This window comes from Spermophilus citellus, assembly GCF_964194105.1.
Source record: "Spermophilus citellus genome assembly, chromosome: 8".
NCBI lineage: Eukaryota > Metazoa > Chordata > Mammalia > Rodentia > Sciuridae > Spermophilus > Spermophilus citellus.
The window spans coordinates 43,554,477-43,577,254 of record NC_138189.1 but is presented as its reverse complement, the minus strand read 5'-3'; the positions used below and the strand labels follow the sequence as shown (position 1 = coordinate 43,577,254).

At 37.7% G+C, this 22,778-nt stretch overlaps 2 protein-coding genes across 3 annotated transcripts in view; both read right to left on the bottom strand.

Moving 5' to 3' along the window:
- Positions 1-6,209, bottom strand: part of SRP72 (signal recognition particle 72) — a 35,578-nt gene extending 29,369 nt beyond the window's left edge. The window contains exons 1-3 of the mRNA XM_081304111.1: positions 6,054-6,209; positions 2,998-3,118; positions 1,026-1,149 (exon numbers count right to left, since the gene is read on the bottom strand). Coding sequence (XP_081160237.1) covers positions 1,026-1,149; positions 2,998-3,118; positions 6,054-6,162 — 354 coding nt within the window. The 5' untranslated portion in view covers positions 6,163-6,209. The remainder of the gene's footprint in view (positions 1-1,025; positions 1,150-2,997; positions 3,119-6,053) is intronic.
- Positions 6,210-12,760: 6,551 nt separating this feature from the next.
- Positions 12,761-22,778, bottom strand: part of PAICS (phosphoribosylaminoimidazole carboxylase and phosphoribosylaminoimidazolesuccinocarboxamide synthase) — an 87,830-nt gene continuing 77,812 nt past the window's right edge. For both annotated transcript variants that reach the window (XM_081304113.1, XM_081304114.1), the window contains 7 exons: positions 22,265-22,443; positions 21,188-21,367; positions 20,970-21,083; positions 20,255-20,338; positions 18,718-18,898; positions 17,684-17,842; positions 12,761-14,330 (listed from right to left, as the gene is read on the bottom strand). In XM_081304113.1, coding sequence (XP_081160239.1) covers positions 14,164-14,330; positions 17,684-17,842; positions 18,718-18,898; positions 20,255-20,338; positions 20,970-21,083; positions 21,188-21,367; positions 22,265-22,443 — 1,064 coding nt within the window. In that variant the 3' untranslated portion in view covers positions 12,761-14,163. The remainder of the gene's footprint in view (positions 14,331-17,683; positions 17,843-18,717; positions 18,899-20,254; positions 20,339-20,969; positions 21,084-21,187; positions 21,368-22,264; positions 22,444-22,778) is intronic.

Genomic DNA, 22,778 nt, shown 5'->3' with positions numbered 1-22,778 from the left:
TTTTTTCTTCCACTATTTGTGATCAAATTCAGGGCCTCACACATAGGGGACAGCACTCTATCACTGAGCTACATCCCTAACTTTTTGTGACACAGATTCTCACCAAGTTGCCCAGACTGGCCTCAAATTTCCAATCCTGCTTCAGCCTCCTGAGCAGTTACACCTGACTCTGCACTCAGTTCAAGTTTTCCTTAAAGGACAGTAATAAATGTCACTCTGGGTCAATCAGTCCACTATGTGTAACAGCGACTGGTGCCCTTCATCTACCTCTGGAATTTATCATAAATTTATTCAGTTTATAAATACATTTATGCCCTCTCATCATGAATAGCCCTATTTTAAGACTTAATATCAATGTTTCAAAATTCTTCTGGTATAAATATTTTTATTAATAAAATATATTTTAATGGTGGCAGATGTAATCACCCAAATTCTTATCCATCAGAATTTTCTTTTCAGAATAAAATGCCAATTAAGGCGGGCTGGGGATGTGGCTCAAGCGGTAGCGCGCTCGCCTGGCATGCGTGCGGCCCGGGTTCGATCCTCAGCACCACATACCAACAAAGATGTTGTGTCCGCCGAGAACTAAAAAATAAATATTAAAAATTCTCTCTCTCTCTCTCTCCCCCCTCCCTCCCTCCCTCCTCTCTCACTCTCTCTTTAAAAAAAAAATTAATTAAAAAAAAAATAAAATAAAATGCCAATTAAATACTTGAAATAAATACTGTTTCAAATCTGTGTAAGCATATAAGCTCACTGGCCTTCATTTTTCTAAGAAGTTCAATTTTCACAAAATAGCTCTTTCATTTTTCTTAATTTTCTAACTACCCTGGGAGAGTCCTTTGTTCACTGAACACTATATATACAACTGTTCAAACAAAGATCAAGAAGAGGGAATATATTCAAACCTCAAGAACTGGTTTGGTGGCCAGTTTTGTGGAGCATCAGGATGGGCTGGGTTTCCTCATCCCTGCTCCATGCTCACCCAGAATGATTGTCAACAGGTGTTTTAAAGCAGTATTTACCACTTGTCCATAAAGTTCCTTTAATTTGTCTGTCTGCTGGTTGGCACTTTCTATTGTCTTCAAGGCATTCTCAATTCTGTTCAGCCTGTACTCACAATATGCCTTCTCAAAGGAGAGAGAGTTACTGAAGGAAAAAAAAAAATCTGATTATTGCCTAACAATAAAAAGCACTCACTATATGCCAGACACTGCTCTAAACACATGATATGTATGAATTTATTTAATCCCAACAACAAAAGATAAGGAAATTTAAAAGTTAGTGACCTGTCCAAAAAATCATAGGCTAAGTAAAAGAAAATATTACATCCATTTCCCCAGCCTCTTTTTTTTTTTTCCTGACATTAACAGTTTTACTGGTCTTCTGAAACTAACAATTAAGAAGCTAACCATGAACCAAATAAACAATCAAATGTCTTAGACACAAAGAAAATCATTAATTTTAATGGGATATTTAAGAAGTTTCTCAAATATATTACTAAAATAAGCCATATGATGTTTCTTTTAAATTGTTCAAGAAGAAAATTATTAGCAAAGAAAAAATAACCAGAAGTTAAAAGAACATAGTATTTATAATCAAACAATTGATAATTGATACAACTAGGAAAGCAGCATTACACATACAGACTTAAAAATTCATCTTGGGGCTGGGATTGTGGCTCAGAGGTAGAACCCTTGCCTAGCACATGTGAGGCACTGGGTTCAATTCTCAGCACCACATAAAAATAAAGGTATTGTGTACATCTACAACTAAAAAAAAATTAAACTCACTTTTAAATTTCAAACATAACCCCTAGAGGAAAAGTACTATTTATCAAAGCAAATGGCAATATCTTTTATTTACTTACCTAATAAACTTCTTGGAAAATTTCTCTATCTCACAAAATTGCCAATATTCAAAATTCTGAATTTAGGATAAACATGTTTAACAGTAGAAAACTGTACCCCTTTTCTTACTTTTTTTTTTTTTTTATTCTGTGTGTGGTGTTGATTAAACCCAGGGCCTTGTGCATGTGAGGCAAGCACTCTACCAATTGAGCTATATCCCACACCCTCTTTTTAATAAAGTGTTAAATTTAGTTTTTAATCTGCAATACATAAGAGGTTTTACTTCTACTGCTATACAGATTGAACCTATTCCTTCTTATCCCCTCCCTCCAAGTGATTATTATTATTGTTTCTCCTTCTAGTATTTGTTTTCACAAATACAAAAAAAGTATAAATAAATTTTTATTCTCTTCCTCCTATAAAAGGAGGTGTACTATATTCAGTTCTGTATCTCAGAAACCACTGTCCCATTAATGAATAAATATGCTACAACTTAATTTCAATACATATTTCTTTTGAGGGCTAGGCAAGACTGTAAATAAAAGTCAAATTACAGTAACAATTCATAATATAAATTAACATTTTGTAAAACAATAAATGAAAAAAAGAAAAAGATTACCCAAAAAACCCAAAACCCAAAACAGGGGCTGGGGTTGTCACTCAGTGGTTGAGCGCTTGCCTTGCATGCATGAGGAACTGGGTTCGATCCTCAGCACCACAAAAAATAAATAAATGAATAAATAAAACAAAGATTTAAAAAAAAAAAAGCAACAAATGAAACAAAAAAAAAAACAAAAAACACTCCTACTACATAGTCTAAAAACTATTAAGAACTACGATACTAAAAGATCTTAACCTAAAAACATACTTAACTAAATAATTTTCAATGAAGTTAGGCACAGAGGTCTGGCTAAGACTGCCACACCATCCTAACAACCTCTACCAGCTCTGATGCTTATCCACTCTACACTTAAACATGCTTACCCTACATGTTTTGTCTTCTGTACCTTTTTCTTTTTTTTTTTAACTTCTAAATTTTTGTTCCTATTTATGTTCCACATCTTTGTACAATTTACCTCTTTCTTATTGAGATTAAAGCTCTAATACAAGTGTTTTTAATAACTATACAACTAACTGCACCACTTACTTGGCTAACACTTTGGTGTGAGTATTGATGACATTCAAGGCTTCTTTGAAACTTCCATTCTGGATAAGGCAGACCACTTTACAGTGCAAAGCAGTTACATCATCCTTGTTGATCTGAAGTACTGGAGGACAATTTAAAGAAAGTCATTGGTGGTGGTGATGGTAGGGTATAACCAGGGATTAAATCCTAGAACACTTAACCACTGAGCAACATCCCCAGCCCTTTTTATTATGAGACAGGGTCTAAGTTGTTTAGGCCCTTGATAAGCTGTTGAGGCTGGCTTTGAACTTGTGATCCTCCTGCCTTAGCTTCCTGAGCCACTGGAACTATAGGTGTGCATCACCACACCTGGCCAGAAAGTCATTTTTAAATCTATTCCCTTTGGGCTGGGGCTGTAGCTCAGTGGTAGAGCACCTGCCTCACATGTGTGAGGCACTGGGTTTGATCCTCAGCATCACATGTAAGTAAATAAAGATACTGTATGTTAAAAAAAAAAAAAAATCCATTCCCTTTTTACACTTTTACCAAGTTTTCTGATCCCTGCCTCAAAGATGAGGTATTTCCAATTTTATTGTAATGGAAATGATGTTAAAACAGTTAAAAAAAAAAAGTGATTGTCATCTGTAACTTAAGTGACAAAAAGAAGTTATGGAGGGTTGGGGATGCAGGCTCAGTGGCGGAGCACTTGCCTAGCATGTGTAAGGTACTGGATTCGATCCTTAGCACCACATATAAATAAATAAATAAAATAAAGGCACTCTGTACATCTACAACTACAAAAAATTTAAGAAAGAGAAGAAGTTATCAATCAGACTTAATTATTGAGAAAGATATTCATGAGGCATGTGCCAAAAAAGTGCAGTAAAATAAAGCAGCAAGAAGGAAGCTACTTCTACAGTTTCTTCATCTTGGGACCCATGCTGCATCCTATATATTTCATTACTTCACAGGGAAAGAATAATTTCATGTAGAATTAGGTATAGTGTAAGCTCGCCCCCAGGGTTTTTTTTTTTTTTTTTTGTACCAGAGATTGAACCCAGGGGCCATTAACCACTAAGCCACGTCCCCAGTGTTTATTTTTTATTTTGATATATGGTCTCACTAAATTCCTCAGGGCCTGGCTAAGTTGGGGCTGGTTTTGAACTTTTTGATCCTCCTGCCTCAGCCTCCTGAGCTGCTGGCATTAGGGGCATGAGTCACCGTACCAGCATCCCTAGATGTCTTAAAGTCTTGGGAAAATAATTTAATAACCAAATCGGTTTTTCTGATATACAGAATGAGCATGAGAACATAACTTATATTACAAGGTTATCAAGAACATGAAATGAGCCAGGTATGATGCTCATGCCTGTAACTCCAGTGACTCTGGAGGCTGAGCAGGAGAATGGCAAGTTTGAGGCCAGTCTCAACAACTTAGGAAGACCCTATGTCAAAATAAAAAAATAAGAGGCTGAGGCAGGAGGATTGTGAGTTCAAAGCTACCCTCACCAATGGCAAGGTGAGACCCTGTCTCTAAACAAAATACAAAATAGGCCTGGGAATGTGACTCAGTGGTTGAGTGCCCCTGAGTTCAATCCCTGGTACCAAATAAATAAATAAATAAAGCTGGAGATGTAGTTCAGTGGTAAAGAACCCCTGGGTCCAATCCCCAATACAAACAAACAAACAAAAAAAAACCCCACAAAATGAGAATAGTTTGGAAAAATCTTACAAATTATAAAGTACTATAAGAACACAAATTTACCTTGTTGGCAATGTTCCCCCAAACCATTCAAGATTCCCCTTATTTACTAAGGTGACTAAAAAGAAGTAGAGAAAAGGACTCAGGTGACCTAGTTTCAATGCCACAGTGTTTACTCTCATAATTGCCTGTCATTCCTGGGCAACTAGGAGTTCAATTTTCAATCTAAGATCCAAGGAATTTCTAGCAGTTAATATATTCCTCCAAACAAACTGTCAGCCTTTGCTGATGAAATAATTTTTGCAGAATAACTTACTACCCTGCCATTAAGTGTAGAGTGTTAGTTATGAACCTAGCCAAAGGTTAAGTTTAGGAATCAAATAATAATCAAATAAAAAAAAAAAATCAGTAGATATTTTTCCTAATGTCGGAAATCACCAAAAGTGCACTGTGAGCACTCATCACTACTTTTCACACCAACTCAGCAATAGGTTGTGGAAGATTATTTATACAGCCTTGTATGATACTACCACACCTTTTATGTTACTACTGCTCTACAAAGCTAAACTGTTTTAGTAACTACATTTCCAAATCTAACATATGCAGGGTGCACCTTCAGTAGAGAAGAAAGACTGAAAACATTAAAATATACTTTCAATACTATACTGTAGTTATGTAGTAAAGAATAAAATTCAATGAGTCGCTCACAATGAAGGCTGTAAAAATTTGAAGTGATCACTTAAGTGGGGGTAAGGGGGTGGGGGTGGGAACAGGCCAAACTTTTCTTCCGACATTATTTCAAACGTTGGTACTTTCGCATACCCATTTTCTGGTTAAATGGCATTGGTGAGATTCTATGTGGGAATGAGGGGCCTGACCTGAAGGCCAGCCCTTCTCAGGTCGAATTCGTACAGCTTCCACCTTGTCAGCGCCAGCATGTCAATTACGTGTCCCAAGCAGCTTCCTTCCTCCGCCCAGGCCCAAGATATCAAGCACCCTGAACAACACTTGATCCCTCAATTCAAGAGGAAAAGCAAAAGGAAAGGTGGCGTGTTTTCGAAATAAGGCAACAGAGGACTCAATAAGAAAACAGTTCGAAAGAGGCTCCAGGACCCGCGGTCTCTTTAAATCCCTCTCTTGCGTCCCGCGGGGTGGGCAGAGAGAAGTACACGTGGCTCTAAGCAACCGAGGACCCCCCAGTTGCCCGGTTGGCGCCGAGAGGCTGCGATCCGCACCCTCCAGGCGCTGGCTCAGTGTCAGGAGAACGCAAGGGTCTCCAGCTGCGCGCGTCTACCCGGAGGTGGTCGCGCGCGCCGGAAACGGGTGGCATCCTCCCGCCGGCTCAGGCCCGCCCCAGCCTCCGCCCCACACTTACTCTTGTTGACGGTCTTGAGAGCGCGCGTGAAGTCGCCGTTCTGGCCGTAACGGTTCACTTCACTCCACAGCGCAGGCACTGAAACCCCCCCGCTGCCACCGCTCGCCATCTTGGAGGAGACGCGGGGAAGGGCGGGGCGACCTCTGCCCCGGAAGAGGATCCCCCAGTCGGCCGCGCAGAGGGGAAGTTGGTGGTTGCTAAGCGGCGCGAAGTGAGGAGTGTTGCTTCCCTTGCGTTAGCGTCGAAACCGTAATCTTCCAGTCTCGTGGCAAAAATTTCGCATGCATACGGTCGATATACCTTACCCCAAGGTGGTCCTGAGTGAGGAAGTGCAGGAGCCGGGAGGGGGTTTCGAAGGGGTTCACCAAATAGTTTCAGTTTCAGCGTGCATTTATAGGGCGACCGACGTGGGCCAAGTGTGGCAGGGGTGACGGTCGGCCAGAAATAAGTCTGCAAGGTGGTAAATAATAGAAACATTTGATTGAATGGCCTACTCTGCAGACATTTGTCCTGTCCGTCCTTCACAACTCCTGTCACTCTCTTCCTCCAACCACCTAGCTAACTCCTTTTTGTCCTAACGAATCTAGGTTAAAATTGCTTCTTTGAGGAAATTTTGGGCTTGCAGACTGGGCAACCTTATGGTTGCATTCTCTAAAGCTTTGTGTGCGGTGCAGATTAAACTTGCAAGCTACTAGACAAGCGCTCCACCCTTGAGCTACACCCTCCGCTCAAGGCTCCACCTGTAGCACTGATCATTCTTTAAGGACTCTCTCACTCTGAGAGGTAGAGACCATATTTACTTTGCTTATACTACTTTATCCGTAGGATCTGACATCACTCCATACTTTTCGTGAGTACCTTATTTGGTTGGTACTCAACTTTTATTTATTTATTTTGTACCAGAGATTGAACCCAGGGGCGCTTAACCACTGAGCCACATCCCCTGCCCTTTTTATATTGAGACAGGGTCTCCCTAAGTTGCTTAGGACTTCACTAAGTTACTGAGGCCCTCTTTGAACGTATGATCCTGCTGCTTTAGCCTTCTGCTGGGATTACAGGCGAGCGCCAGCACACCCAGCATCAATTTTTAAATTTAATGAGATTTGCTTTTTCTTTCTTACTTAATCTGTGAATTTGTTAAGGGCAAGTATGGACAGCAACTGGCTACGCTGTATGATGTCTGCCACATTTCATGTAAAAACCATGAGAAGAGTTTGGGACTTTCACTGACTCTGGAATTATCATAGGTTTCAAGCCAATTGTGCCTACATATCAAGGGTATTATCCCAGATGATATTTGGTATACTCAAAATTGTGTTGTAGTTTTTCAGAGAAAATGTAGATTACACTGGATTCTCCAAAGGTGTTTATGCCCCGCCTCATAAGTCACTGCTTAGTAGTGCTTTTATAACTTACTGACTTTATATAAGAATTGGCAGTATAAGTCTGATCTGATTCACCTTGTAGATCCTACAAATGGCTGAAAAGTCCTGGATTTCTATTTCTTCTTATTTTAATGGGAGTTTTGTGGCAAACAGGATACATATATGTAGGTTTAATCTGCTATTTTTTTACAGTCTTCCAAACCAGAGTGATCAAATACATGATTTTATGTCTTACATTGTAGAGGATGGGAAGTCCAAGCTAAAAATACCAAGAGATTTGGTGTCTGGTAAGGGTGCTAAGGCTCCTTCTGTTGGGTGCAAAATTGATCTTATCTAGCTGTGTCCTCACGTGGTAGAAAGGAATTAATCTTTTAGTATATATCTGATTCCACTCTCCTATCTTCTTGATAAACTCCTAACTATGAAGCCCAACATGTGAGGTCCATTGTAATCGGGCTTACCACATAGGTCTTTTGTTACTGTTAGTCAGCTTTCCATCATGGTGACAAAACACCTGAAATAATCAACTTACAAAGAGTAAGCATTTATTTTGGCTTTTGGTTGTCTGTTGCTTTTGGGCCTGTGGCAAGGCATTACTTCATGGTGTAGAGTGTGTGGTGGAACAAAGTTGCTCACCTCATGGTAGCTGGAAGGAGAGGAAGAGAGAGAAAGAGAAAACCAGGGTCCCAACATCTTCTTCAAGGACATGCCCCAGTGACCTTACTTCCTTCCATGAACACCTCCAGAAGGTTTTACCACCTCCCAGTAGTTGGCTGGTAGCCAAGCCTTTATTAGGAGGACATCCAAGATCCAACCTGGGTATGCACTCGATACCGGCTTATATGCTATACTCCTCTAGTATTAGGTTATGTGTTGGTCCATGTTCCATACCTCTGGGAATTTACACTTTATTTACTGGAGTATTTCACTGCCTTTTGTATATGCAACTGGTATGCATTACTTTAGTTGTTTAGGTATACAACTAACAATAAAGAAGACAACCCAGCTGGGTGCGGTGGCTTCTAGTTGTAATCTCAGTGGCGAGGGAGGCTGAGGTAGGAGAGTCATGAGTTCAAAGCCAGCCTCAGGAAAAGTGAGGTGTTAAGCAATTCAGTGAGACCCTGTCTCTAAATAAAATTCAAAATTGGGCTGGGGATGTGGCTCAGTGGTTGAATACCCCTGAGTTCAATCCCCAGTACCCACCTTCCCCCCAAAAAAGAAGACAACCTGCTATACTGAGGGAACATATTTTCCATTTGGGAGACATAGTAAATAAACAAATATATACTGTACTTGGGGGGGTACTAAGTTCTAAGAAGAAAATGAAGGAAAAGCAAGAGAGAGTGGAAGTAGATTGTGAGGAATGAAGAGTCCCTCTTTTTCATTAACAGCGTATCTTTTTTCTTTAGCACTCTAACAGTCCCTCTTCCTTTGTGTATTCATAGTCCCCTATCCTTATTCCATGTTGAGTAATTAACAGAATGTTTTGAAATTATCTGTCCCTGGAAGACTCTGGGACTTACTGTGGGCAGAAATCAGATCTTGTTCAACACTGCTTTTCCGGTGCATGTTATAGGGTTGAGGCTCTCCACAGAAACAGATGTGGGAGATGTTTAGAAATACTTTAATTATGAGGGATTGGCTCAGCAATTATGGAGGCTGAGAAGTCATATAATCTGCCCTCTGTCTGCATACTAGAGACACAGGAAAGCCAATATTTAAGTTTTCCACCTGCAATAAAAATTCCCCTTCCTCCTGGGCCCTCAGTAGCTTGGACTATTCCTGTCCACATTGATGAGAGCAATTGTTTTCTTAACTACTCTACTTATTCAATTGTTAATCCCTTCCGGAAACATCTTCAGGGACATACCAGAAATGTTTTATCAGCTACCTAAACCCCAGATCCAGCCCTTTTTATTTATGAGACAGCATCTCAGTAAATTGCTTAGGACCTCACTAAATTGCTGAGGTTGGCTTTGAACTGGTGATCTTCCTGAGTTGCTGAGATTACAGGTGTATGCCACCACACTGTTTTATGATTTTAAAAAAGCTTTCATGCACAGTATCTGATGTTATCATCTCACCAATTCTGCAAAGCAAGCTGAAGAGATATTCAGTTCCACCTTACAAAAAAGAGTAATGTGCTCAAAAATATTTTAATTTTCATTATCATAATGTGAGATTAACTCCAAGTAGTTGAGATATGGGAGACTTGAGTACAAAAACACTATTAAAAGTATTTTCATGGCTTTCTATGGAGTGCTGGTCTAAAATGGCATAGTTTATGGATGCTCCATGACACATACTGTACATACTGTACATCTTTCATATTTTCAGAAACAATCAGCTGTTGAGAATATTGAAGTAAGGCTAATTTTCAGAGTGAATTAATTCTACTCATATTAGCTTTTACACATACTGCCAAATAGATTTTATGTGCCAGGATATACTTTATATATATTAACTTATCTAATTCTCATATCCTTTGTAGATGAGTTTCAAAGGGCATTAAAGCAAAAACAGGGCTAGGGCTGTAGCTCAGTGGTAGAGCACTTGCCTCACCACATAAAACATAAATAAATTAAAATAAAGTTTTCACTCTCCCCTTCAAAATACTTTATTTAAAAAAAAGCAAAAACAATTCTAAACATGCTTTTATTATAAAAGCTTAAAAACTACATTCATTGAACAATTTTTCTTCCTCTATTTATATTCACCTACAAGCCACAGAAATTATACAACATCCAGAGATGACAAAAAGTTACTTTTTACAAAACAATAGAAATATTTTCAGACAAATATTTACTCTAGACTGATGAACTATACTATTGAGGATATAAGCATTCGACTATGAAAGTAATGGTAAAATTGATGACCACTGGGCTGGGGATGTGGCTCAAGCGGTAGCGCGCTCGCCTGGCGTGCGTGCGGCCCGGGTTCGATCCTCAGCACCACATACCAACAAAGATGTTGTGTCCGCCGAGAACTAAGAAAAAATAAATAAACATTAAAAATTCTCTCTCTCAAAAAAAAAAAAAATTGATGACCACTCATAATGGTCCCATCCACCAGTCTAAAATCTATGCTTAAAACCTTTCATGTATTGCAAGAATTGTGTTGTGTGGAGTCTTTGCTGTAGAAGAGCAGAAGAATTGAAATAGTAATCAATTCAGAGTCCAGGAAACCGAAGTATAAATACATGTTGTCTGTTTTAAAATTAACATAAAATAGAAAACTATAATTCATCTCTAGCAGTTGGCTAGGGCATGACAGCATTAGAGAAATAAAGTGTAAAATGTTTTCTCATTTCCTGGAGCTTGAAATCCAACAGATAAAGTACTACTTGTGGCCACTGAGGATTATACAGTATATGGAGACTGAAGTCTAGTAACTAATAGATTTAACTGGTAAAAATAAAGACCCTTGGACTGGGGTTGTGACTCAGAGGTAAAGTGCTTGCCTGGCAAGCATGAGACCCAAGACTAGGTATCCCCACAGGGATCCGGTGAAATGAATAATAGTTTGGGTATGGTGTCCCCCCAAGCTCCTGTATTAATGCATGAATATTCAGAGATGCAGTGATTAGATGAGACCTATGCTGGGAGTGGTGGCAGACACCTGTAATCCCAGTGTCTTGGGAGGCTGAGACAGGATTTAAAGTTCAAAGCTAGCCTCAGCAATTTAGCAACCCTGTCTCAATATTAAAAATAAGAGTTGGGATGTGGCTCAGTAACTAAGTGCCCTGGGTTCAATTTTTGGTATTAAAGTTAGGAGAAGTGTAAGCCAATTAGTCCATCTTAGTTTAGGTGTGGTATATAGATACCACAGGTATGATGTTCCCAGAGGAGGTGGGTAACTTAGGTATGTACCTAGGAAGGGTTCATCTTCCCTGCAGCCCCTTTCCATCCAACCCCCTTGGCTTCCTGGCTACCTGGATGAAGTAGCATTCCTCTTCCACACCCTTCCTTCATGATGTTCTGCCTCACATTGGGTCCAGAACAGTGGAGTCATCGGACCATAAACTGAATCTCTGAAAATGAGCCAAAATGAACTTTCCCTCATCTAAGCTGCTTGTCAGGTATTTTGGTCACAGTGATGAGAAGCTAACACACAAGTGATGAGATAGCAGTTTATTAACAGTTCGTTGAACTGAATCTCTGGAAATGAGCCAAAATTTCTAAGCAGTTTATTAACAGTTTGGAGGTGAGAAATAAGAATGTGTAGGAAAGGTCTTATCAAAATTTCATCTGTAGCAGATATTCTTAGAATTTTAGGAGAATCAGGTCTTTGGAGAAAGCTAACATTTCCCTGTTCTCATAAAAACACACATGTAGGGGCTGGGGCTGTAGTTCGGTGGCAGAGCACTTGCCTAGCACAAGTGAGGCACTGGGTTCGACCCTCAGCATATTAAATAAAGACAACTACAAAAAATATATTTTTTAAAATACACATGAAAAATCTTACAAATGAGTTCAAGGTAGACACCAGATTAACATTCAGGGATCTGTAATACTCTCAGGGCTGCACAATGTGATTTCAAAATACTGGCTTATAGATTGAAGATGAACTATAATGAGGATTTCACCAATGCTTAACAAAAAGAGAAAAGACAATGTAATGAAATAATGCTAAATCTATATAAAGACCTCTATATTTTGTGACTTCACTCTTCCTAAATTTTGCATGCTTTTCTATGAACTTATAGGCATAGTAGTTGGTATTGGAAAGTGGCAAGTAATCACAAGCTACCCATGGTATACATAAGAAACTAATCCTGCCAGGCCTGGAGGCACACCCATGTAATCCCAGCAGTTTGGGAGACCGAGGCAGGAGAGTTGTGTTCAAAGCCAGTCTTAGCAGTTTACTTAAGTGCTGAGCAATTTAGAGACCTTGTCTCTAGATCCTCAGTACCAAAAAAGAAAGAAAGAAATCGTCCTTTAAGACCATTGGCAGGGGGGCTGGGGATGTGGCTCAAGCGGTAGCGCGCTTGCCTGGCATGCGTGCGGCCCAGGTTCGATCCTCAGCACCACATACCAACAAAGATGTTGTGTCCGCGGAGAACTAAAAAATAAATATTAAAAATTCTCTCTCTCCTCTAAAAAAAAAAAAAAAAAGACCATTGGCAGGGAGGGGTGGCAGGCAACATCTGGGGTTATGGCTCAGTGGTTGAGTGCTTGCCTAGTATATGTGAGGCACTGGGTTTGATTCTCAGCACCACATATATAAAAGTCCATTATCGACCAATACAAAAATGTTTAAAACAGTTTTAAAAGGACTATTGGGAAGGTGCCAGTAGAGCAACAGACCAAGAGAATAGGAAGGTTAGCAAGGGGAATCAATTTACTATTGTTAGGTTACCCATCTCAAATAGGAATGTGATGAGCACAAGAAAAGCGAAAACACTGCAACAGAATTGACTTGGGTCAAATCACAGCTAAGACCCAAATAAAACACAACTGACCTCTTAGTAACCAGTGCTCCTACAGAGGTGCATCCTAGTTACTCTTACATTAGCCAAAAAAACCCTAATATTATCAACAGGGAGATCCAATTTCTGCAAATGATGGTAGGCTGGTGATTATTAGTGTGGCTAAAACATGTCTTATTAGAACTAAAAGAAGTTTATGAACCACAGATGCACCCACCATGTAACAGTGTTCTGTCTACTTTATGCTTTGAATATAGCCCTTGCTGCTCTGCCACTGCAACTTATTTTTAAAATGGAGGTGTTTTTCTTCCTCTCTCCTTTATTCTCCTTAATCTCAAGAGAAACATGATTACCTCTCTTCCCCATTTTAGGCAGATTTATCTATCCTTGAGTACTCACTCACTATAGGAAAGGAGTAATTCAGACTTTGGGGATGGTAGCAGAAGATCTCAGAAATGACTATCCACCTCCCATGTTAACAAGTGAATTATAACTCCAACAGTCACCTCTTTAAAGCGTCCTGTTCCTGCTGATGGGCAGAATCACAGCTTCTGGGACAGGAGTCCCGTTTCTCCTTTGCTAGCAAAGCATAAAAACTTTGACTTCTACAGTGTCCTTTCATCTTATTTCATGTGTTTTCCTCTTTGGCCTGCACCAATCTCAACTTTTCTTAAAAAAAAAAAAAAAAAAAAAAAAGAGAGAGAGAGAGAAAGAACAAACTTGAAAATAAAAACCCAGGGTCGGAGTTGTAGCTCAGTGATAGAAAGAATGCTTGTGTTGAGTTTCATCATACCACAAAAACAAAAACACAAAGATGTATTAATAGCCCAAAACACATGTAAATGCACATCATTTTCTGAGGTACAAATAAAAAACCATGCCTTCAAATTTGTAAAGACCATAAAATGAAAGGACTATGTTACTCTTATCACCCAAGATATAATCAATACTTTCTAAAACTTATAGGTTACAATACAGAAAGTCAAGTAATAACTTTGGAGCTTTATAATAGGATTTTATTAGCATTTAAAAACTGTTACCTACCTAACAATGATCATATAGTGGGGTAAGAGATTAATTTGAAAATGTTTCTACAGTAATTTCACTACCAATGAAATATTATACCAAGGAATATTAATATGAACAGATGACCTTTTAATCCATCCATCTAGAAGTGTTTATTCACTAGTATATTGTTTTCTGATCTAAAACCATCTTTTCATCTTGCTTTTTCTTCTGCAGCTGAACTAGAAATTTGTATTTTTTCGCCTAAAAAAATGAAATGACATATTCTTTCTTATAAACTATGTTCTCTGATTTTCCTGTCAGCCTGCTTCAAGAAAATCCATGTGTTCAGTATGCTTGCTCGCAGTTTGGCCCATATCAGATGGTTGTTTAATCCAAATATCTGAGCTGCAAACTGAGCTGATCCTTCTGGAGAAAGTATGGTGGAGCAGCCAAGACCTAGAGTTCACAAAGGGAAAAGACAGAAATTGAAGTGTCAGTTAATAATCAAAGTACAAGGGCTCAGTGATAGTGCTTGCCTAACATACATGATACCCTGGGTTCAATCCCCCAACACCTCAAACGAAACGAATAAACAAATCAAAATGGTTATCTAGTGAACAAGACATCATAGAAAGATGAGCAATCTTTCAGGATCTTATGTACAAGTCACTAAAAAACTATTTTTCAAAAACACTGTCCGTAGTCAGGTGTAGTGGCACACACCTGTAATCCTAGAGACTGGAGAGGATGAGGTGAGAGGATTATAAATTTGAGGACAGCCTCAGCAGCTTAGTGAGACCCCATTTCAAAATAAAATAAAAAGGACTAGGGTGTGGCTCAATGTTAGAGGATTTCTGGGTTCAATACCCAGTAATACACATGCAGACACAGATTATCTCTCTCCTTGAATAGCACTAGATAAAAACTGTCCTATTTTTGCTCATCATAGTTTCCTTTTCTTTCTTCTTCTTCTTTTTTCTTAGTGGTGCTGGGGATTGAACTAAGGGTTTTGTGCATGTGAGGGAAACACTCTACCCCATCTCCATAGTTCCCTTTTTTTTTTTTTTTAAGAGAGAGTGAGAGAGAGAGAATTTTTTTTTTTTTAAAGAGAGAGTGAGAGAGGAGAGAGAGTGAGAGAGAGAATTTTTAATATTTATTTTTTTTTTAGTTCTCGGCGGACACAACATCTTTGTTGGTATGTGGTGCTGAGGATCGAACCCGGGCCGCACGCATGCGAGGCGAGCGAGCTACCGCTTGAGCCACATCCCCAGCCCGAGAGAGAATTTTTAATATTTATTTTCAGTTCTCGGCGGACACAACATCTTTGTTGGTATGTGGTGCTGAGGATCGAACCCAGGCCGCACACATGCCAGGCGAGCGCACTACCGCTTGAGCCACATCCCCAGCCCTCCATAGTTCCCTTTTCTAATGTCCATGGACGATAGCTTTATTTATAAATTGATCAATAGCTTTATTTATAGCTACAGTGAATATTAAACTCGAAAAGTTTATGTAAACAATGTGTAGTTAAGGATCTAGTGAAGATGATTAAGCACAAGATATATCTCTGGAACCATACTAAATTCACCTTAAAGGGAATAAAGAAAATAGGCATAAACATATTAGGACAAAGAGATAAACAAAAGTAACATCTTGACAACTGAAAAGCAAATAAAGTGGTAACTAACTTAACAGATTAACAAAACAAAAGAAAAAAAAAAAAAAAAAAAGAAGCAACCTAACTACTATCACAGAACCCTGCTAAAAGAGGAATCAGTTGCACCAGATACCTTTGAGGGAGGCATGAAGTGGGAATTAAAAATTGGGCCAAAAAGAAGAGGACCAAACAATAAAAGTCTAAGAAGTAATTAGGCCCTCAAGAACTCTTTCCTTTCTCTACCTGAGTAAATGCCTCAACATGGCAGAGGTTTCAATTTATCTGAGGTTAAACACTTCAGTCTCTGGACTGGGGGATATCAGGCATAGTTGAGGCAAGGAATGAGATAGTGAAAACAGGGAGTGAAGTTTACACACACACGTTGAGATTCCCCCCTAAGCTTCCTGAATGCTGGCAGCTAAATTTATTCATACAGGCAAAAGATGGGGACAAAATTTCTTTGTGTAATTCTAACAAGAAAAGACCTAGTCACTGATGTGTGAGATTATTTGGAGAGTAACTACCAGATCAACCCACAGTAGAGCCAGTTTCCAACTATTTTTTTAACAGTACCCCATTCAAGCTCAATTACCAGAGTTGAAGAAATGAATTAATAAGAAAAAGACCGCAAAATCAGAAAAAGATGTTACTGCACAGATTAAACAATGAAATGATACTCTTTCAGGGGGGAGGGAGGGAGGGGGGGGACTAAGAGAATGAAAAAAAGCTATTAGACATGTAAAACTACTGTATTCAAAATGAAAAACTCAACAGAAGGTTAGGATGTGATACAAAACTGAGGCCATATCAGAAAGTACAGCAAATAGAAATCAAAGAAATCCAAATGTGAAGAATAAATTAAAAAATGAGAGAACAAAGACAATGGAGGGGTAAAAAATAATTCAAGAAAATTCTCTATGATTTAAGGAATAAAGTATCTTATTAAAAGAGCCCACAAAGCCATACACAATAAAAACAGACTTATCAAATCACATTTGTGTGAAATTTAAGAATAATCAGTACAGATAAAAGATCGTAAGTTTCCATAAAGAAAAAAATTCAAACTGGGTGTGGTGGCACACACCTGTAATCTTAGAGGCAGGGGGATTAAGAAAGGAGGATGGAGAGTTCAAAGCCAGCCTCAGCAAAAGCAAAGTGCTAAGCAACTCATTGAAACCCTGTCTGTAAATAAAATACAAATACAAAATAGGACTGGGGTTGTGGCTCAGCTGTAGAATGCTTGCCTAGCATGTGCAAGGCTCAAAAATAAATATTAAAAGAAAAAAAAAAAAAAAAAAGACTTGGGCTGGCTCATGGGAGAGCACTTGCCTAGCATGCATGAGGCACTGGGTTCAATCCTTGGCACCACATAAAAATAAAGGTATTGTGTCCACCTACCACTAAAAAAAAGAAAAAAATTAAAATAAATAAATAAATAAATAAAAAGACAATTCATGGGCTGGGGTTGTGCCTCAGTGGTAGATTGCTCACCTAGCGTGTAAGGCCCTGGGTTCGAACCTCAGCACCACATAAAAATAAATAAATCAAACAAAGGTATTGTATCCAACTACAACTAAAAATATATATATAAAAAAAGACAACTCATATCAACTAAATTCAATACACAGACTTTGTTGGATCCTAATTTAAGCATCTGTAAAAACAGATGGGCAGGACTGGGGCTGTAGCTCGCTGGCAGAGCACTTGCCTAGCATGTATGAGGCACTGATTTGATCCTCAGCACCAGATTAAAAAATAAATTAATAAGCAAAGATATTGTGTGTCCATCTACAAGTAAAAAAAAAAAAAAATGAAATAAAAGAGACACAATTAGAAATATGATGATTTTAAGAAATTATTACTAATTTTTCTCAGATGGTAAATCAGGTAACATAATTATGATTTAAAACAAGCTAGAGTTCTTATTGCTTGGAGATGCATATTTAAATATATTTAAGTATAAAATATTACAATGTTTAAAATCTGCTTTAAAATAACCCAACCCAAAAGGGGGATTTATACATGAAACAAAACATTACTTGCTGAGCCTGGGTGATAGGTATATGAGATTTCATTATGCTATTCTCCACACTGTTATATATATTTCAATTTTTGTAAACAACAGTTAAAAAAATTTTTCAGTGTAACTTACCACTGGGTAATCGAAGAGAAGACCACACATCCTGAGCTCCCCAGTCTGATGTGAGGGGAGGACAGCTGATAACTGGATATGCAGTGTTACCAGACATCACTGGGCCCAAACCATTGCTTCTGCCTGCCACTGCCACAAATACAGTAGGAATGCCATCCCCTAGGGAAATCATGATTATTATGCTAAGCATTTAAAAGATTTAACAATGTTTTTTTTTTTTAAAAAAAAAAAAAAAAAAGAACGTGCCCTTATGTCTTAAATCACTCCTGGGTCAGGTGTAATGGTGCATACCCATAATTTCAACTAATTGGGAATTAAAGAAAGATGATCTCACAAGTTCAAGGTCAGCCTCAGTAACTTAGGGAGAACCTATCTCAAAATAAAAATTAAAAGGGCTGAAGATTTAGCTTAGTGCTTGCCTAGCATGTGTGAGGTCTTGGGTATCACAAAATAAACAAAACCAATAAGTACACTCCTGGAACAATGACCATTACAAGTGTCAATCAACATTTTTTCCAGTAGGGAAATATTTGGTTCTGAACCCAGGAAGCTATTATTTTACATCAACGCTGTCTTATCATTTCTTTTACATACTTATATTCTGAATATAAAACTATGTGGCTTCATGTTTGACTGTCTTCCAGGGAAGGTTAACCATTAAAGATAGCAGAGAGGATCTGCAATTTTAACTCAGGCCTCCCGGAACCTCTATGGGGCTTTTCTATTGGAGCTCCTTAAGAGACAATGCTCAAAGGGATGCTTATTAGATTAAGATATCAGAGATCCTCACAGATCTAGTCTGATTTCCCTCAGGTTTGCATTTTCAATTCTTTTTTCCTGCTTCTTTCTTTTTCAAGCACCCCATATCTTATGCTCTTTGGAGGTGAGTATCTTGAAAGCATAGCATATTTCAAGACTTACCCTTGGGAATATGGAAAAGCAACTTTTTGATATTAGTCTAAAACACATTTTTTTTTTTTTTTTTTTTGGCAAAAGAAACAACACCTAAAATGGTCTAATTATTTGAAGTTTACCTTCATACTCAGCTTTAATCCTCAATGTTTCATCTGGTCCTTTATGGGCAGATGTTACCCGAAGTTCACAGGGAATTCCATAATTTCCACAAGCCTTCTTGATTTTTTCACAGTAGCCGAGATCAGAAGTTGAACCCATCAGTACTACAACCCTGCACTGACTTTCTGATTTCAGAAGCAACTAAAATAAAAAAACATGGATATGAAAAAGAACAAGACAAAAATGGACAAACAGGAATGAGTATGATAAGAACAGTCAATTTACAGAAGTAAATTGTAAAATTGTATCGACAGAATATTCTCTTAACAAATCAAATTTAAGAGAGAGACAAATAGAACAAAATGAGAGGATCCACTTTAAAAATAACTTTTCTGTATAAAGGACAGTGGTCTTCATAATTAAGACCTAATGGAGAAGATTTTAAATCAGATAAATAATATTTATTAATAAAATTCTCAAGCCTTTTAATTATTATTCAAGAAACTATAACCAACCATTTCATTGTAAAGATGTTTAATAGCATGATCAGCCAAACTAGAGGTCATATTATATATATTTGTAAGTTGGTTATTTAAAACAATTAAAATTTTTTTTTTTTTTTTTTTTTTTTTTTTGTGGTACCAGGGATTGAATTCCGGGATGCTTTATCACTAAGCTACATTCCCAGTCCCCCCACCCCCACTTTTATGTTTACTTTGAGAGAAGTTGTTGAGGCTGGCCTGCAATCCTGCCTCAGCCTCCTAAATCACTGGGATTACAGGTATGTGCAATTGTGTCTGGCAACATGGAAATAATGTTCTAAAAGGTGATTATGATCACTGGATAATCAGATACTCCCTCGAACTCCCATGTAACTATAGTAATTGTAATATCATAAAAATTAAAGTGAAGGCTGGGGTTGTGGCTCAGTGATAGAGCACTTGCCTAGGATGTGTGAGGCACCGAGTTTGATTCTCAGCACCACATATAAATAAAATAAATGTCCATTTACAACTAAAAGTAATATTAAAAAAAATTAAAATGACATTTTATAATTATGTGAAGGGGACTGGGGATGTTGCTTTAGGGTTTCAAAGACCAGTAACATAAAGAACTAAGTAAAATGGAGGGACTGGGGATATAGCTGAGTGATAAAGCACTTGCCTAGCATGCACAGGGGCCCTGGTTTGTTTCCTAGCACCACAAACAAAAACTTTTTAAATTAAAAAATAAAATTACATGGCATTCCATCCATCCTATGATGTTGGCACTGTAGTAGGGAATGGTAGGAAATGTAAAGTTTCTCCTACAGGGACAGGGAGTTGACAGGATCCCAGGTTTCCCTATCAGGAACTGGAAACAATACACTTGCCAGCTTACTAGCAGAGAGTTCTAGTATACAGTAAGGGTAGTAGACTGGGACATTTCATAAAGGTGTTCCTCTCTTTCAAAGTCACTGAAGAAGAGAAAAACACTATATCTTTCACATTTTATTTTGAAACAAGGTTTTCTTAGAAGAAAAACACATAAGAGTACAGGTTTACTACAGAAAATTACCTCTACTCTCTCTGCAACCCACTCAAAGTTTTTCTTTACCATTTGGAGCCCTTCAGGAGTTACTTCTTTGAGGTCACGGTAAGACTAGAAAATAAGATAGGAAGTTAGAAATGATCCGGTTTATGAGTTTTGAGTAGGGAGTGTGGTAACTTTTTAAATGAGATATATCTGAAAACGTATCTCAATATAGAAATTCATTCCTAAATTAGAGAAAGTTCAATAGTGAAGTAAAAGTTTTATTAAAAAAAAAAAAAAAGTTTTATTTTCCTTTAAGGTTAAGTACTTTCTACACTAGCATCTACAATTAACAGCCTTGAGAATTCCCGTGTATTAAGCATACAGAGGATCTCAACCTAATTTTTATTAGGAAAAAACAGAATGGAGCCTGATTAAGACCAGAAGACTTGGTGTAGAGTCCCAGATCTGCCAGTTATTCTTGTACTTGTGAAGATACTATCCCCTTAGAGTCTTACTTTTCAACTAGCCAAACAAAGACAATACTTATTCTGTTAGTTTTGGAGAGTTGATGAAGATGATAAACAAGAAATCTGCTTTATAAGTTTATTACTAATGTCCAAGAAATAGGAGATACTTATCTTTAAAAGTAAATGGAAATAAACAAATCAGATTCATAAGGATGCACACCTTATCTTTCCTTTGTTTTTCCTGTCCCAATCTAATCTTTCAAAGGATAAAAATTCACAGCATTACTTACCTGTTTGTCTTTCTGCTGGCTTCGATCCCCTGATGGCCAGAGTCTCCAGGAATCATTATCAATAACATCAGCAAGAACAATTTCTTTGGTGGTTATGTCAACACCAAATTCAATCTAGAAATGGCATATTGCCAAAGAACACATTTTAAAAAATGATATTACTAAAGACACTTCTCAGTTATAATAACCTTTACTTGTAAATTTCTGTTTTCTAGTACCTTCATATCAACCAATGTACAGTTCTGGGGCAACCAGGATTTCTCCAGTATTTCAAAAATAGCTTGTGTAGCATGATTCATGATGTCCACTTCAGTTTGGCCTATAGTAACTCCAGCAAAGCAAAGTTTTGCAGCAATTAGCTGTTCCTCAGACCACTGTGGATCATTATTGGCATCATCCTAGGAATAAAGTATAGTACTATAATTACAATTTTTTGAACTTTTCAGAAAAAAGTACTTCTCCTTGAGCATAAATTCCTCAGGAATATTCGTTTTCTCTAAAAAAAATTTTTTTGTTTAAAATATCCTTTAGTTCAAAGTAATTATTTTTAATTCATTTGCTTTTTTTTTTTTTTTTGGTGGGGGGAGGGGGTAACCGGAGTAGAACACAGGGGCACTAGACCACAGAGCCATATGCCCAGCCCTATTTGTCCTCTGTTTACAGACAGGGTCTCACTGAGTTGCTTAGCACCTCTCTTTTGCTGAGACTGGCTTTAAACTCACGATCCTCCTGCTTCAGCCTCCTGAGCTGCTGGGATTACAGGTATGTGCCACAGCACCCCAGATAATTTATTTGCTTTTAAGAGCTACTTTAAAATTCAAGGTATTTAGGTAAGTAACTTTTTCTAGGTCATAAAGTATTTGAAAGAAATTTATCTTCTCTCAATAAACAAATTTAAACATAATTTACAATTTTAATATCTATGTTTAACAAGATAGGAGGGGTAAAGTGGTTCGAACAAAGCCTATAAAAAATTATAACCATTGATTCCTACATTCTTATATAGTTTTGCTCATGAGACACCGACAATATGTTTTCTTATATTAGAATACAGAAAGATCTTAACTGTAAATTTTGAATTAAATGTTATATTTCTTCCCAATTAGTGTTAAATTTGGTCTAAAGGTAAGTACATTTTCTTTTAAAAACCTGATTTGTCATTGTTAATGAAAGTGTACTTTATTGGCATAAATATCTACAACATTCCCAATATCAAAAACTTCAAAATCTTTTGAGTTTATAATTTTAACTTTGCTGCTCCCTTATACTAAGACACAGAAGCATAAAATAATTACCTTGAAAAACATCTCCACTTTTGGTGGGTAAAACTTATATCCTTCCTTGACACCAGGATTTCTTTTGAGAAAAGAACCAGTTGCTATTCTTCTACAAACCCATTCAATTGGAATCATTTCACACTGGGGCGCAATGAAAGCTGTTTCTCCACATTTTCTGGTGAAAGCAGTTTTGATACCTGCATATTGATTAAAAAAAAAAAAAGCACTGAAATTTTATTTAATAAGGTAGAGCAGACATTTATCTGCATTACAAAAGGAACCTAAATTTAGTTTGATGCACTTTCCAGTGCATGTTCTCATTCATTCCAGCAATTAAGGAAGCCTTGAAATAAAAACCCTGTAACTTCGGAACTATGGATGGTCCTTTAAAGTTATAGCAATACACTCATTTTCAATGTAAAGAGGTATTTAGATACAGATAACAATTCAGGTTTGCAACTAACATTTTTTCCCCCACATTAACTTAAAATGTAAAACAGGATATTTTGGAAGAGGACAAACTACTCCAGGA